This window comes from Impatiens glandulifera, chromosome 6, assembly GCF_907164915.1.
Source record: "Impatiens glandulifera chromosome 6, dImpGla2.1, whole genome shotgun sequence".
Classification (NCBI taxonomy): Eukaryota; Viridiplantae; Streptophyta; class Magnoliopsida; order Ericales; family Balsaminaceae; genus Impatiens; species Impatiens glandulifera.
This window is the reverse complement of record NC_061867.1, coordinates 44647352-44666311: the sequence shown is the minus strand read 5'-3', so window position 1 is coordinate 44666311 and position 18960 is coordinate 44647352. Positions and strand designations below refer to the sequence as shown.

Here is an 18960-nt window from a genome sequence, read left to right as displayed (position 1 = left end):
TTATATATATTTATATATATTTATATATATATATATAAATATATATTTATATATATTTATATATATATATATATATAAATATATATTTATATATATATATATATATAAATATAAATTTATATATATATATATATATATATAAATATATATTTATAAGTCCTTGAAAGGAGAAGTTAGCATATGGACATGCCAAATTAAAAATGAAGTGACATGGTCTATAAGAAAATCCTAAGAATTAGAGGAGAGACATATCAGATGATGAAGTTCAGAATCGGGAATGGAAATGGAATATTATTCTGGCACGATCCATAGGTAGATAATAATCTCATAATTCTTCGGGAGAAATTCCATTCTATTAAAGTCAGAATTAGAAGAAAATGTCACTTGTACACAATTAGAGATATTCAAAAAGGAAAATGCAGCTCTATTCTCAGGAGTAATCCAGAAGGAGTCAGAATTTTGAATCTTATTAATAATATACAATTCAATGGAAACATTGATACAAAGAACCGGGATACTGTTATAAATGAAAAGTTTGTGGCAGGAAAAACTCAGAGATCATTAGAAAAAAGGAGGTGGCAGTAGATTGGCACAAAGTAGTCTGGTCTTCAAAGGTTATACCTCGAAACCAATTCATTCTTTGGCTAACATTCAGGAAAGATTGGCGACAAGAGACAGAATTAAGAAGTATATGAATATTACAGATGTTAATTGCACAATCTGCACAAAAAAAAGAGGAAAGCATTGATCACTTGTTTGGGGAGTGCGCATTTTTATCCAAGTTGTGGATCAATTTTGCTCAGAACATGAATATCACTAAATTTCCAGGTACATGGAACGAAATCATAGAGCTTGTAAAGAAAAAGGTTAAGGGAGATAGGTTTTACGCAAATATTTTCAAATGTTTCTTTGGAGCCCTAGTCTACAATACTTCAAGAGAAAGAAATACAAGAATTTATAGCACGAATAAGAGAACAGAAGAAAAAGTTTGGGATGATATTGTTTCTGATGGCAACGCTCTCATACATACATGGAAGGAAATTCCGATTAATGAAGATAGTTGGAAGTTCAGTCAAAGATGGAATATCCCCTATAAAATCATTACAAGGAAATGAAGGTTCAAATAGTTATTGTTTGATGACTTGTTTGTAAAACAAATATTTGTTGTTCTGTTTATTCTGTAATTCAATTGTTTGAAACTCATTTATTTTTTTTTTCAACAAAGCTAGGATATGTCTAATTTTGTTTCTTGAAACTCATTTTACCTCTTTTTAGGGTTTTCAATGAAATGTCAATATATTTATAAGTCCTAATTTGACCATACATATTTTAATAACTAAATATATATATAGTGTTATTTAAAAAGATTATTTACATAGTATTAATGTAACCATTTTCATTGTTTTATTTATTTACACAAAACTGAGATGATATAAGTATTTTTTTATATATATATCACATTTTCTCATAAATTTACTATGGAGATCATTAATATATACAATACAACTGATTTAAGAATCAGAGATATATGGACATCTAATATAATATCATCAAATATTGTTTTTATTATATATATTTTATATTATTACAAGTTAAATAACTAATGAGATTTCAAAATATAATGTAAAAGTTAATTAAAATAAAATTTTCAATTATTGGTTAAAATATCATTTATATAATTAATTTAAATATTATTAATTAATATATACAATATATAAAATAATATTATTAATTACTTTTTAACTTGTATTTTGTAAACATTTATTTTCTTTTCACTGAATTAAATATTTATTTTCTAATAAAATACAAAAACTTATTTCAAATAATCTGACATCAGTTTTATTTTTGTATAAATAAATTTTTATTAAAATATCATAAAAAATATTACAATTGAAAAATTATAAATAAATGAACAATAACATCATGAATAAAAAACCATAAATTAACACATAAAAAACAAAACAAAACACCATGAATAATTATTCAAAGTATTCAAAATTGAGTTCTCGCCATGACCTCTACATTCTTGGAGGACATTTTGAGGAGGTCAAGTTGTTGATAACTCATATTCTCCCTCGATCTTTCACACTACCTTTTATCTTGCTCAACTTTTAAGTCTTGAGCAATTTCCTTTTCACGCTACTCGACAATTACTTGATCTTGCGCATGCATAAGTCGAGCATTTTGTTCTCTAGCTTTAGCCTCCACTAGTTGTTGGTTCTCATGGGAGAGACCCGTTGAGGATGAAGAACCCAGATCCGTTGAGGATGAAGAACCAGGACTACGGAATAAACGCTGAGCTATTTCGTCCACACGGATGACCAAATGAAAATACTTTGTTACCTGGAGAGAAAACAAGTAGTAACATTTCGGCCCCACACAATATAAGCAGTTCACTGGATTTTTTAAAGGCTCTAGTTCGTCTCTTAGAGAAGGTGATTTGAAGGTATTTTCGTCGTGATGATTTTTTTACGTCGGGGTGTATGTTCTTGTCATGATTAGCTAGTTACTGATTATAAATGTAAAATATAATATATAATGCAGAGATAAATATCTATGAATGAATTGGACTAAATATATCTATATAGATCGAGTTAGATATTGAAGATTTGGATGCACGTTTAAATGTGCCAGCTATTTTTGTATATTTTATTAAATTTAATAATTAAATTTTTTTCTATAAATTTATTAGAATAAAAAAATATTTTGTTATTTATTTTGTTACTTAAAAAAATTTAATTATTTCATTGAAAGATACCATTAAGATTAAGATGATTCGAGCATCCCGTTTACATATAATTATTCGCTAAATTCAAAAATTAATAAAGCAATAATAATGTAAGAGTTTCCTTTGTTCCATATAATTATTCGCTAAGTTCAAAAATTAATAAAGCAATAATAATGTAAGAGTTTTCTTTATTCGATTTATAATAGCATACAACAATTCGTATACGACAACAAAATTCAATTAAGATAAATAGTTTTCTTATAACTTTAATTTATAAATTTATTATAGAGATTTGATCAAAATAATAAATTAGAGCTCTTTATTGGGCCAGTGCAATTTGGGATTTATTTTTAATTAGTATATAAATAAGATTTAATTATATAACTAAAAGGGTAAGGAATTATATATAAAATAATTTAATATTATTTATTTTAAAACTAATTAATAGGATAATTATATATTATTTTTTTTTATTAATTTCAATATAATTAATAATACAAATTACTTATAAAATAAAAAAAAATAATAAATTATATAAAATAAAATATAAAATAATTTTTTTATATTTCTTAATTTAAAATTAATTTTAAACTATTTCAAAATTTTATAAATTAATTTTTAAAAACAAGTTAAAACAATTATATTGATTTGGTTCAGTTATTTAAATAAATAATTTGATATATTATTTATTCTTCCATTAGACATTAATATTTTATAATCGTATTTGAATGTTTACTTGATAATATGTTTTTGACAATAATTTGTGTTTTTTTTTTTCTTATTTTTATGTTTTTTTACCTATATTCTCAGGTTGAAATCTACTAAATTAGATTTTTATATTTTCTTTATTTATATAGTTAGTTCCCACTTATTTAAAACCTAATTAATTTAATTTCTCATAATTTCTTAAAATTTTTCTTAAACTATATAATTTAATATATATATTTTTTAAAAGAGATTATTCTAATCACTTTTTAAATTTCGTAAATTAAAATATTCAATTATTAGCCGTAATAATATAATACCTATAATCTTTATCGCAAAAAATAAATAAATTCATGAATTTGTCTTTGTCTGCCATGCCTGTAATAATCCTAATATAATATATTGTGTGAAGTGATTATTCATTTATTATCAACTAGGAAATGAAAATTAGGTAATTCTAAAAAAAACCTATTATAGAAAGAATAGAAGCAAGAAATCTTGGCATTATAGGAATACAACCAAGTTTTGGATTATGTTATCAACAATACAATACAATTCACACACAATAACTTTAAATTGACGAACAATAATCTTTCGGTAAAGTCTTATTTATACCAAAAGTTTATAAATTTGTCGGCTAAGGCTCCAATACCTTTACCGACAGACCTATATCGACAGATGCCGAAATATTTATATTTATCGGTAGAGAATCATTACCGACAAATTTTAGACTTTTACCGACACAATAAACTTTCGGTAAAAGCCCATTTTTACTAGTGATATGTGATCAATCAATTAAATTTGGTTTCGGTAAAATTAATTTATGTGTTTGTTCTCTTTTAGTGATAAATCCAATTATTGAACTCTTAGTTTTTAAAATTATTATTTAATATTTAAGTTTAATATTTTACTTAATATTAGTACATCTACTAAAAAGAATAGTAAATATAATTGAATAACTTAAAAACTCATTTATCAAATTTATGTCTAATTAACATATTTTCTCAAATCCTAATTAAACATATCATTAAAGTAGGAAGAAAAAAAAAATCTAATGCCAAAAATATTTTTATTAAAATCTTTTTCCACTATTTGAAGGAAACTCATTACTCTCATTTAAAAAGGAAGGAAAAAAGCTTATGCCATAAATATTTTTTTCATTAAATTCTTTTTCAAATTTGAAGAAAATTCATTAGTCTCTTATTTAAAATTCTACAATATTTTATATAAAAAATTTATTCATTTGGTTTTATATCTAATAATTTTAGATAATTCAATGCTTTCTTTAATTTGATGTATACTTATGTCTATAGAAAATAATCAATCACTTGTATAACTTTTGTTGAATTAGTTTGATTTTATACTATAATATTAATATATTTTAATGAGACTGGAGACCGTCCCTTAAAAATATAAATAACGGTCTCTTAAAACTATTAATTACATATAATAAATAATAGAGAAGTTTAATTGAATATAAGAAATCTGCAATAACTAATAGATTTGACAAGAGTTGTAAATTTAATTATGATAAATGTTAAATTTGTATGTTCTTATAATCATTAATAAATATTCGTTCCACAAAACATTCCAGATATTCATAAAAAAAAAAATAAATTATCAATCCTATAATAATTCAACCGTATGTAACATTTATTTTTCTTAAAATTAAATACTTATAAAATTAAATATAATTAATTTTACTAATTTTTTTTCTTTTAATTTGTGAACTCTCAGCCATAAATATAGTTTTTCATTAAAATCTTTTTCCAAATTTAAAGGACTCATTAGTCTCACATGAAAAAAAAAAATTATGTCATAAATATATTTTTTCATTAATATATTTGTCCACATTTGAAGGAACTATACTCTCATTTAATATTCTATTTTATATATAATATTTAAAATTTAAATTCTAATATTAAAATTTTAGATTAACTTTTTAAAAATTTCGATCACTTTTTTGAATATTATGATTTTAAATTATTCTAAATTTTCATAATTATTATATAATTTATATTTTAAAATTATTAAATATATAATAGGAATATTAATTAATTTAATAAATATAATATCTATTGTTAAAAGAACTAATAGGCTCTCTCATTAACATATTTCCTTATATTCTAATTAAATTGATCATTAAAGAATGAATCAGTTATAGAAATAGAAAATATTACTATTATATATATATATATATATTTAAATTTTTTATTTTATTTATTAAATAGAGGATGGGTGGTAAAGAACAAATCAAATACTTTAAAAAAAAATGTATAATAAATATTTAATAAACTTGTTTTTTTTTTAATTTAGGAAATAACAAAGACTCAAATTCATATAACAAAATAATACTAGGTTGAATTCAATTTTTTTTTTATCTCAATGTAAAACTGTTGACATTTGAGTTATGAATAATTTGTTTAAAATAAATATTTGTTAATATATTAAAATTTAAAAGAAAAAGAATATATATTAACATCTTTAGTGTTTGCTTCAAAATTGAAAAGAAAAAGCAGAATTTTATTCTTTAGAAAATAAAGAAAAACAATGATATGAATCAAATGGACGGTTGGAAATTTGGCAAGATCTGCATACCACGTTCCCCAAATAGTTGTCTTTAATTTTTCTCATAAAATCACATTAAACTTAATTGATAATACTAAAACAAAATTAGAAACACATGCAAAAAATAAAATTCATATCATAAATTAGAATAAAAACAATAACAATGGAAAATATAAAAAACAAAAACATCAACATAAATGCATCAATAACTAAGCACCATAATAATTGTTTCCCCGTAAACAAGTTTGAGTTTACAGGTTAGAAAACTCCAGTTCCTTTTGAGCTACGATAGCTTTCAAATTCAGCAGGGTAACTTTGAGATGTTCAAGCTGTTGATAGCTCATCTCCTCCCACCATTTTTTGTCTTGCCAAACTTTTTTGACTTGATTCACCACCTTTCCACGTTGCTTCTCAATCTCGAGCAACTTCTTAACCTGCACAAGCTTAGCCTTCAATTGTCTGATCTTCAATGATCGGTTAGCCTTCATCAGTAGTCGGTTAGCCTTCATCATTTACCAATATTTAATCTACACAGGAATGAAGTGTGTATGAATGAATTAGAGAAAATATATTTATAGATTTAAATATTTAAGATTTGGAAACTTTATAAAAAAGTAAATAAATCTGCCAGCTAATTTTGTAGATTTTATTAAATCTATAAATTAGATTTTTTATTATATATTGAAATAAAAAATATTTTATTTCTTATTTACTTATACCTTTCTCACCACTATTTTAAAGTTAATAATAATGAAGTTACCTAAACAAATTATTTGAAAAATACAACTAGATGATTTGAATATCTATCTCATTTACGTTTACTTATTCTCTAAGTTTGAAAATTGATAAAATGATAATAATGTAATAGTTCACTTTGTTTAAACTATTATCGAATACGACAATTCGCACACGACAACAAATTCTTATTACGATAAATAATTTTCTTATAACCATAGTCTATAAATTTACTGCTTGACATTTTTCTTAATTAATAGTAATATTATTTGTTTAAAAGGTTATATAATTAATATAACAGCCTAATAATAATTATTTATTTATTTTTATTAATATTATTTTATTAAAAAAATTATATTATTATAATCTAAATAATTAAAGAGATTTTGATTTATAATATAAAATTAATGAAAATATACTATCAAACAAAGAATTTATAAATGTTTCAGAGTTGTTGGTTTAACTTAAAATATTGGTCATGTTAATTAATGAATTACATTTTTTTTTTGTATGTGATTCTTGCTTGGTAATCAAATGTTTGTTTGAAGTGAGATTATAAGTCACACTATTAGCCATTGGATGTCTAAAAGAGTCTTTTATTTATATTTTAAAATGTGTATTAACATCATTGATCTAAACGCATACGTATAATTTATATAACTATATTATTTTGCTCATATGAGTTTTTACCGTGACAATAAAATTTAACTTACTTCATGATGTATTTATGATGTAATGCAGCAACAAGTTTTGATTTAGCTAATCATTGTGACAAAATACAAATAGATTGTTATGAGTTTATTGGTAAAAGGTGATAAAAATAATTGTTTTGCATTGTAAATTTATTCATATTTTTTCAACTATGTATCTCACAAAATTTGTATGGTTTACAAATTTCAGCTACTAAAATTTATTACAATATTTATCTACCAAAAATTTACTACATCTACCGATTAAATTTATTGTTTGTGCAATCTATTTTTTTGAAAGTATAATGTCTTACAATTTTATGCATACAGCTCACATAACTTTACGGTCATAAAGTTTTTAAAATTAAACAAAAAAAAATGACGTTTAAGATTCTAGTCAATGTTTTATAGTTAAAATTTCAATGATAATATAATTGTGAAATTTTATTTCATAAGCTTACAAGTTTTTTTTTATAGTCATTCATATAACCATTATAGATACCGCAAGTTCATTCAATTAGGTAGAACAAATATTTAAATAAAGTTTAACTTGTAATATTTTAATCTTTATGATATTATTGATATTTATAAGAAAAAATATAACTTTGTTTTGTTTATACAAAAAAATTGTTTGAAGGTTTTTATTTTTCATAGATTTTATACTTCTTAAATTTTACATGGTATTGTGTTTATTGTTTGTTTTTATACATTTTAAGATACAATTTGTTTATATTTTTTTTATTAAGTTATTTTTATTTTTATTGAATTTATTTTAACTTTATTCTTCGTTGTGCCACGCATGGATTTAACACTTGTTAAAAAAAATAATTAACAAACTAGTGAACTACTATTACTAAATTAAAAGAAGAAGCACCAACAAAAACAAGTGCACACTAAATTCAAATTAAGACTTAGTCTAAATACATTTAAAACATAATTAAATCCAACACCCCTTCTTAATTGAGTTTTGTATAAACCATCATTTTCTTCCCCAGTTCTTAGGGCAGACAAAGATCCTATATATTGACTATAAGAATTACATTGAAGAGAGAAACAAGCCTAAATGTGTGAGATATATTTGGGTAAGGATACCTCTTTTTGACTGAACTCCATCACAAACATATGCATCCACTTTTGACCCATTCTAACCATGAAACGTGTTTAGCAAGGTCTGTCTACTATGCTTAGAAATACTACTCATGGAGCGGTATCACTAGTAAACTAACATATGGACAACCAATTTACATTAATCTTTTGTTGAGGAAATAAATAAGTATCAATCAAATTTATTATAACACCATAAGTTTATGAAAACCAACATTGACCATTCCAATTCCATTGTCACAAACAATAGATTGAATATCCTCAACATCAGTCATTTTCTATAAGTTTTTGCAAGGGAAAATATTCCAATTCCGTTTGACAGAAAAACTTTTTAAAATATATTAAATAATTGTAAAAGAAAAAATAGGTCAAAATTAGATATTAAATTAATTTGTTAAAATCAATTGTAAAAGAAGATATAAAAAGAAAATGTTTAACAATTAATCCAAAAATATATTAAATAATTGTAAAAGAAAAAATAGGTCAAAATTAGATATTAAATTAATTTGTTAAAATCAATTTATATATTAATGATTTATTTATTTCAAAATTTTAAATCAATTTTTGGCTTAATTGTTAAACATTTTTTTTTCTTCTAAAACTAATTAAGTGTTTTAAAATTATCTTAGGTATAATAATAGCTCAAATTTTAAACTATTATTACCCAATTGAAATCAATTATTTTGTAACCCAATTAACTCATCAATGGCTTTAAAAGTAATTTCTGGTTAATAATCCTTGCAATGAACACATAAATACATTTTGTATAACAATAAATTTGGGGTTTATAAAAATATATAATATATATATATATAGTAAAACTTCTATAAATTAATACTCGATAAATTAAAACCTCGATAAAATTAATAATTTGTTCAGTCTTAACTTGGGACCAATACAAAATTGGACTCGATCAATAAAATAATAAGATAATAATATTTTTGAAATCTCAGTGTATATATATTGGTCCCAACGAAACTATAAATTAATAATAAGTAAAAAATTTCAATCATTTTTTTTATACTTCAAATTTTTATTGAGTTCATATTTAAATCTTCTCATTGCACTTAAGAATTGGGACATTGTCTTCTTGTATTGTAACAAAAAGTTATGAAGAGTTGTTGATGTTTGCCATGCTTCTTTTTGAGTGACCGGTTCGAAAGTTATTGAAACATCCTAAACTTCGTCATCAGCCGAATTTTGAATGATATCCACCACAATTTCTGCAATGTTTTGAACCTCGTAACATTTATTATTTTCACGAGGATAATCTAATTACAAATGATTCATATCCATTTTGTGTTGATAATGCGTACCCGTAATCAAGTTCTCAAGCTTATAAATGTCTTCTCTAGAATTTACATAGTTTAAATCAATTGAGTCAATTATGGGAATTTCCTCACTTGGTCTTCTACGAGAGGGATTGAGAAAATTAGAAGAAGTAGAATGGATAGATGTCTGGTAAATGAGAACTGTATTAACCAATTTCCGAGAAGTCAACTTCACGTTCTGAATCCGGGTATATCTGATCACTGCCTAATTAAATTGTTCTGGGAAAAGGAAGAAATGTTCAAAACGCCCTTTAAAATTTTCAATTTTTGGATGGAAAACGACAAATTTAAGGGTATTTTCGAAAACGTATAGTCTACAGATGTTAGGGGATCCAACATGTATAGGGTTTCTGAGAAGCTTAAACTCTTGAAGAATCATCTCCAAAGCTTTGACAAGAAGAAGTTATGCAATATCTCCAATAGAGTTTTGGCTGCTAGAGAAGAACTGGAAGAAGTTCAAAAAATGTTATTAAGAGATGATAATGATGAACAACTCAATTAAACAGAAAGGGATGCGCTTGAAAACTTTAGGAAGCTGAGTCTTCTTGAAGAGAATTTTATTAGACAGAAATCAAGACAGAGTTGGCTCTCGTTGGGTGACAAAAACACAGCTTTCTTCTACAGAAAATACAAGGCTAGAAACATGAGAAACAATGTATACAGGCTGAAGATTGATGATGGTGAATATGTTCAGGGTCAAAAGGGTGTACAAGATTTGGCTATCGATTTCTATAAGCAGCTTATGGGTACAAGAAAGCAACATTAAATCACCTGAATACATTGTATCAAATTATTGATAGGAAAATTTCTATAGAAGATAGTCACGAGTTGATAAGGGTGGTCACGAGGGTTGAGGTTAAAGGAGCTCTGTTTAGTATTAATGGGAATAAAAGTCCGGGTCCTGATGGGTTTAATGCACAGTTCTTCAAAGACAATTGGTCGGTTGTGAGTAATGACGTTACTGATGGGGTTCTGGAGTTTTTCAAGAACATGAAGATGTTAAAGCAATAGAATACAACGGTCCTAACCTTGATCCCTAAAACTGCGGTACCCGAGAAAGTACAAGATTTCTGACAAATTTCCTACTGCAATGTTATTTATAAAATAATTTCAAAATCATTTCTAAACAATTTAAAAATGTCATAGGAAAAATTATAAATCTTAACCAATATGCATTCATCCCCGGTAGGACAATCTCTCATAATATTATTCTCATACAGAGCCTTTTAAAAGGCTATGGGAATAAGAAAATATTCCCGAGAGTGGTTTTCAAAATAGATATCAAGAAAGCTTTCAACTCTGTTAGATGTGAAGACATTCGGGACTTTCTGGTTGTATCTACTTTTCCTATGATTTTTATTGATTGGATTATGCAATGTGTTTCATCATCCTACTTTGTTATTAGCGTCAATGGAGTCCACGGAAGCTATTTCAAGGGTGAAAACGGGGTAAGGTAAGGGGACCCCTCTCTTCTTACCTTTTCATAGCTATCAATGATATTTTATTATATCTGAGACTGTGATGCACTTGATTAACTGACATAGAGTGATCTTTTGAATGGGTGGAATATACCAATTTGTTCATTCTTCCTTATACCAATAATGAGTTTAGGCTAAAAACGATTAATTCGATTAATTTCGATTAATCCCGATTAATCCAATTAATCATTAATCCGTGTGTGTCGATTAATGTCCGATTACCGATTACTGCAACCTTGGCTATCATGACGATCTTTGAGAGCACCTTCGCGATATTCCGAAAGATCGTCCATACATTTTTCACCCATTTTGTGAGGTAGAGGAGGTAACTCATTTATGCTTTGCTGACGATTTATTCATTCTAGTGCACACAAACATTGATATCATTACAACTATTAGAGATGCGCTAACGTTTTTTTCTCAGGTTATATGTTTAACTATTAATGAAAGCAAAAGCGTGGCATTTTATGGAGGCGTGAATGACGAAACAAAGCAGGAAATCTTCAACATCATGGGCATCAAGGAAGGCATTTTCCCGTAAGGTACTTAGGAATTTCATTAACCGCGAAGCAGATCGAGATCTTACACTGCAGGTCGCTGATTAAAAAGGTAAAAAACACGATATCTGGCTGGGTAGCAAAAAAACTTTCTTATGCAGGTGGATCGAACTTATCAAAATCGTGGTCATGGACATAGTTGGCTACTGGGCGCAGCAAATGGTCATTCCGAATAAGGTAATGAAGGAGCTCGATACGCTGATGAGGAACTTTATCTGGGGCAGTAACGGAAGAGGATGAAAAAAAATTCAAATGGACCGCTCTCTGCAAACTAAAGGACGAGGGAGGCATCGGCTTGAAGAACTGTATCGAGTGGAACAAGGCTCTCACCTTCAAGCATTTGTGGGCTTTGAAGCGCAACCAGGAGTCACTATGAATCAAATGTGTGCATACGAGGTTTATGAAATACGAAACCAACATCTGGACCTGCAACATTCATGAAGGTATGAGTTGGTCTCTAAAAAAGATTCTTAAACTAAGAAGCGATATTGCAGATCTTTATGACATCCGGCTAGGGGACGGGAAAGTAACTATATTCTGGCACGACCACTGGTTCGAAAATCGGAGACATTAAAGATGGGAATTGGGACTCACTCCTGAGAAGAAATCCAGAAGGACAGAGAATACTTGATCATATAAGTAACATACAATTACACGACAGACCGAATATTTATGAATGGAAAGCTGAGGACAATGGGAAGCTGGTATCGAAGAAAATATAGGAGGTAACCCAGGAAAAAGCGTAGAAAGTAGAATGAGCTCCTCTTGTATGGTTAACGAAGATTATCCCTAGACACCAGTTCATCCTATGGCTCGTCTTCTGAGAAAGACTCAACACTCGTGATCGTATCAGCAAATATATGAGCATCCCGGACACGAGTTGTCTTCTATGTAAAGGAAATGAAGAAACCATAGATCATCTATTTGGGAGCTGCTGTATTGCTTCAGAGGTTTGGGACAGATTCTATAAAAGCTTAGAGTTGATCAGTTTCCCGAGTGAATGGAATGAAATGAAAGATGCAACACTACACAAAGCCAAGGGAAATAGATTTGCAACAAGCGTGTTCAAGTGCGGCTTTGGAGCAGTGGTGTGTAACATTTGACAAAAACAGAATGCAAGGGTATATGGAAGAACCTGTAGAAGCGTTGAAGAGTTATGGAAAGATATTGTATTAGATTGCAGCGCCCTCGCGGGAACGTGGACAAGAATTCCAAGCACGGAGCAGAACTAGAATATCTGTAGAAACTGAAATTTACCGTTTTTAAACTCACTAGAATTGAAAGCATTGTAATCAGATAATTCATTTACGTTTTTAGCTTTTTTTAGTTTTTATTCAGAATGTTACGACATCAAAATCAGTCTAGGCCTGTCTAGAATGATCTCTTAAACTCGTGGTTTTTTTCTCATTTTTGGGAATTTTTAATAAAATGACGTCAAGTCGTTTTTCCAAAAAAAAAAAATTTAAAAAAATCACTTGATCCGGGGAACGAATTTGGTAGTGTGGAAAGCAATTTGTTATGAACTCTTGTTGTACATTCCTCCCAGTTGAGACAGCTAAATTGATAGTATTTAAAACATTAAGTTTTTTCTTGAGAAGAAATGTACAGCATAACCCTAGCACAAAATAATAAAAATATTTAATTCTTTCTCCAATTTTGGAACCCATGTATACGTGAAAATTTTCATTCCTCTCGAATTCAGAACGAATTTCTCGTCGTATTTAGTAAAGATATAAGAAATTAAACATACCTGGAAGTATGAAAGAAAGAGAAAAGGAAAGATTTAAGATGGATTCTTGGTCCGATTAGATTTGTAATGGAGAAGGAAGAACATAGTAACTGAGTTGCTCTTTTTCTCTCTCTTCCTTAATCCTCTATTTCTATGGCTTTCTGTGTTATTGAATTTATGAAATTTCTGACAAATCAGTATTAAGTGTAGTGGGTTATATTCAAACTCTATATTAATTGTTTAAATCTGATTTCTAAAACAATCCATTTAAGAATAGTAAATTCTAAACCAAGGCTTCATGATCATATCCATCAAGTCTTGCAACTTCAACTATTGGACACCTAGAATTCAATGAAACCTAATTAATGATAGGGATGAAAATTTGGAAGAAGAAATCGAGAGAAGAATAACGTGTCATTAGTGAAAAATGTGAGTTGAGAGAAATAAAATTTATTATTTTTTCAACTCATGATTACTTCCTCATCCAATTTTCGTCTATCATTTATTTATATATAAATATATAATATATACTAATTTGACTATACATCAATACAAATATTATTACCACTTATATTTTAATAACTAAATATTTATAGTGTTATTTAAAATAAATATTTACATATTAATGTAACTATTTTTTTTTTGTTTTATTTATTTTTTCATAAAATTTATATTTGATAAATATTTTTGTTCATAAATTGAATATGGAGGTTAACTTTATATCTTTGTAAAAATAATTAATATATATATATATATATATATATATATATATATATATATATATATATATATATATATATATACACGATTTATTTAGTAACTAGAGGTGAACATCTAATACAATTAATATAATATCATTAAATATTATTTTTATTAAATAAATTTTATATTATTACAAGTTAAATAACTAATGAGATTTCAAAATATAATGTAATAGTTAATTAAAGTGTTTTTTTCAATTATTAGTTAAAATATCATTTATTTAATTACTTTAAATATTTTTAATTAATTATATTAAAATATTATATTTTCATAAAAATATAAAAAAATACTATTAATTACATTTAACTTGTATTTTGTAAATAATTCTTTTTTTTCGCTGAATTAAATATTAATTTTCTAATAAAAGACATAAAATTTATTTCAAATTATCTGACATATCAGTTTTATTTTTGTATAAATAATTTTTTATTAAAATATCATAAAAATATTACAATTAAAAATACATAAAAAATGAACAATAACATCACGAACAAAACAAACAAAAAAAACAAAACACCTAGAATAATTATTCAAGGTATTCAAAATTGATTTTCGCCATGGCCTATACATTATTCAAGGAGATTTTGAGGAGCAATTTCTTTTTTACGTTGCTGCTCGATTTTTACTTGATCTTGCACACGCATAAGTCGGGCATTTTGTTCTCTAGCTTTAGCCTCCACTAGTTGTTGGTTCTCATGGGCGAGACTAGTTGAAGATGAGGAACAAGGACTACCAAATAAACATTGAGCTATTTCATCCGCACTCGGATGACCAAATGAAAATACTTTGTTACCCGGAGAAAAAACAAGTAGTAACATTTGGGCCTCACACAATATGAGCAGTTCATTAAATTTTTTAAAAATTCTAGTTCGTCTCTTAGAAAAGGTGACTTGAAGGTATGTAATTCAGAGATAAGTGTCTTGTGAATGAATGGGAGACATTTTATTTATAGAGTTAAATATTGAATATTTAGACGCTCGTTTAAATGTGTCAGCTTATTTTGTACTATAAATTTATTGGAATAAAAAATATTTTATTTCTTATTTGGTTTATACATTTTTCACCACTATTTTAAAATTAATAATAATGAAATTACTTAAAAAAAATATTTGTTTCATTGAAAGATACCATTAAGATTAAGATGATTCTCTATCCGTTTACATATTATATTTGATAAGTTCAAAAATTGATAAAGCAATAATAATGTAAGAGTTTCTTTGTTCGTTCGATTATCGCATACGATAATTCGTATACGACAACAAAATTCGGTTAAGATAAATAGTTTTCTAATAACCTTAGTTTATAAATTTATTATAGAGAATTGACCCAAATAACAAATTAGGGCTCTTTATTGTTACAATTTGTGATACATTCTTTAATTACTATATAAATAAGATATAATTATATAACTTAAAATATATAGAATTATATATAAAATAATTTAATATTATTTATTTTAAAATAAATCATGTTTATTAAAGAATATATACCAATTATTAAATATATATAAGGAATAATAATTAATTTTATAAATATAATATCTATAGTTAAAAGAAGTAATAGGCTCTCTCATTAACATATTTCCAAATATTCTAATTAAATTGATCAATAAAAAATGAATATAGAATGAATCAGTTATAGAAAATAATTACTCTTTTATATATATTAAATATTTTATTTTATCTATTAAATAGAGAATGGGTGGTAAATAAAAAATCTTAATAATTATATCTTCGATCTCTAACTACAGTAAATATATATATATATATATATATCAAATTAAATATATATTTTGTTTTTCCTTTTTTAAATTTTTTTTATGTATAATAGATATTTTTTAGGTAATAGCACAGACTCACATTCATATAATAAAATATTACTAGGTTGAATTCTATTTTTTTTTATCTCAATATAAAATTGTTGACATTTGAGTTATGCATAATTTGTTTATATTAAATATTTGTTAATTTATTAAAAGTTAATAGAAAAGGAATGTATATTTAACATCTTTAGTGTTTGCTTGAAATTGAAAAAAAAAAACAGAATTTGATTATTTTTAGAAAATGAAGAAAAACAATGACATTAGTCAAATGGGCGGCTGAAAATTTGGCAAGATCTGCCGATCCCCAAAAAGTTTTGTCTTTTTATTTTTCTCATAAAATCACATTAAATTTAATTGATAATAGTATAAAACAAAAATAAAAACAATACTTAAATACTAAAATACTAAAATAAAATTAAAAACACATACACTAAAATAAAATTCATAACACAAACTATAATCAAAACAATAACAGTTAGAAATATAAAAAATAAAAACATTAAAATAAATGCATCAATAACTAAGCATCATAATAATTATTTCCCGTAAACAAAGTTTGAGTTTACCGGTAAAAAACTCCAGCATATTCTGAGTCACGATAGTATCCAAATACAACAGAGACATTTTGAGATGTTCAAGTTATTGATAAGTCTTCTTTTGATTTCTCCCAACATTTTTTGTCTCCCTCAACTTGTTTGACTTGATTTACCACATTTCTTTGCTTCTCAATCTCCAGCAACTCCTCAACGTGCACAACTTGAGCACTCAATTCACTCATCTTCAATGATCGGTTACTCTTCTTCAATTAGTCTTCTTCAATGATTGTTTTTGTCTTCCTCAACTTGTTTGACTTGATTTACCACATTTCCATGTTGCTTCTCAATCTCAGCAACTCCTCAACGTGCACAACTTGAGCACTCAATTCACTCATCTTCAATGACTGGTTAGTCTTCTTCAATGATTGTTTTTGTCTCCTTCAACTTGTTTGACTTGATTTACCACATTTCCACGTTGCTTCTAAATCTCCAGCAACTCCTCAACGTGCACAACTTGAGCACTCAATTCACTCATCTTCAATGACCGATTAGTCTTCTTCAATGATCGGTTAGCCTTCTTCAATGACCGATTAGTCTTCTTAAATGATTGTTTTTGTTTCCCTCAACTTGTTTGACTTGATTTACCACATTTCCACGTTGCTTCTCAATCTCCAGCAACTCCTCAACGTGCACAACTTGAGCACTCAATTCACTCATCTTCAATGACCGGTTAGTCTTCTTCAATGATTGTTTTTGTCTCACTCAATTTGTTTGACTTGATTTACCACATTTCCACGTTGCTTCTCAATCTCCATCAACTCCTCAACGTGCACAACTTGAGCACTCAATTCACTCATCTTCAATGACTGATTAGTCTTCTTCAATGATCGGTTAGCCTTCTTCAATGACCTATTAGTCTTCTTCAATGACCAGTTAGTCTTCTTCAATGATTGTTTTTGTTTCCCTCAACTTGTTTGACTTAATTTACCACATTTCCACGTTGCTTCACAATCTCCAGCAACTCCTCAACGTGCACAACTTGAGCACTCAATTCACTCATCTTCAATGACCGGTTAGTCTTCTTCAATGATTGTTTTTGTCTCCCTCAATTTGTTTGACTTGATTTACCACATTTCCACGTTGCTTCTCAATCTCCATCAACTCCTTAACGTGCACAACTTGAGCACTCAATTCACTCATCTTCAATGACCGATTAGTCTTCTTCAATGACCGGTTAGTCTTCTTCAATGACCGATTAATGATTGTTTTTGTCTCCCTCAACTTGTTTGACTTGATTTACGACATTTCCACGTTGCTTCACAATCTCCATCAACTCCTCAACGTGCACAACTTGAGCACTCAATTCATTCATCTTCAATGACCGATTAGTCTTCTTCAATGATCGGTTAGCCTTCTTCAATGACCGATTAGTCTTCTTCAATGATCGGTTAGTCTTCTTCAATGATTGTTTTTGTCTCCCTCAACTTGTTTGACTTGATTTACCACATTTCCACGTTGCTTCTCAATCTCCAGCAACTCCTCAACGTGCACAACTTGAGCACTCAATTCACTCATCTTCAATGACCGGTTAGTCTTATTCAATGATTGATTAACCTTCACCACTTGCCTGTATTTCAATCTACACTGAAATGAAGTATGTATGAATGAATTTAGAGAAAATCTATTTATAAATTTAAATATTGAAGATTTGGAAACTTTATAAATAATGAAATCTGCCAGCTGATTTTATATATTTTATTAAATCTATAAATTAATTTTTTTTACTATATATTGAAATAAAAAATATTTTATTTCTTATCTTTATTATACATTTCTCACCAATATTTTAAAGTTAATAATAATGAAGTTACCTGAACAAATTATTTAAAAAATACAAATAGATGATTCGAGTATCTATCTCGTTTATGTTTAATTATTCTCTAAGTTTAAAAATTGATAAAATGATAATAATGTAAGAGTTCACTTTGTTCGAACTATTATCGAATACGACAATTCGCACACGACAACAAAATCTTGTTAAGATAAACAGTTTTATTATATATAACCATAGTTTATAAATTTAATGTAGAGAACTACTTGACATTTTTCTTAATTAATAGTAATATTATTTGTTTAAAAAGTTATATAATTAATATAATAGTCTAATAAAAATTATTAATTTATTTCTATTAATATTATTTTTTTATAGAAAAAAT

At 26.6% G+C, this 18960-nt stretch overlaps 1 protein-coding gene across 1 annotated transcript; it reads right to left on the bottom strand.

Moving 5' to 3' along the window:
* Window positions 1-2139: 2139 nt before the first annotated feature.
* LOC124943674 lies at window positions 2140-6513 on the bottom strand. Its single transcript, XM_047484151.1, has 2 exons — window positions 6289-6513; window positions 2140-2343 (listed from the first exon to the last, which is right to left on the bottom strand). The coding sequence occupies exons 1-2, from the start codon at window positions 6511-6513 to the stop codon at window positions 2140-2142; spliced, it is 429 nt and encodes a 142-aa protein (XP_047340107.1).
* Window positions 6514-18960: the final 12447 nt, after the last annotated feature.

Bases quoted from the DNA above. Each gene is read 5' to 3' on its own strand.
- LOC124943674 (XM_047484151.1), bottom strand. From the start codon at position 6,513: ATGATGAAGGCTAACCGACTACTGATGAAGGCTAACCGATCATTGAAG. The intron at 2,344-6,288 runs GTAGCTCAAAAG...TTTTCTCTCCAG, and splicing joins TGCTGAATTTGAAAGCTATC to GTAACAAAGTATTTTCATTT.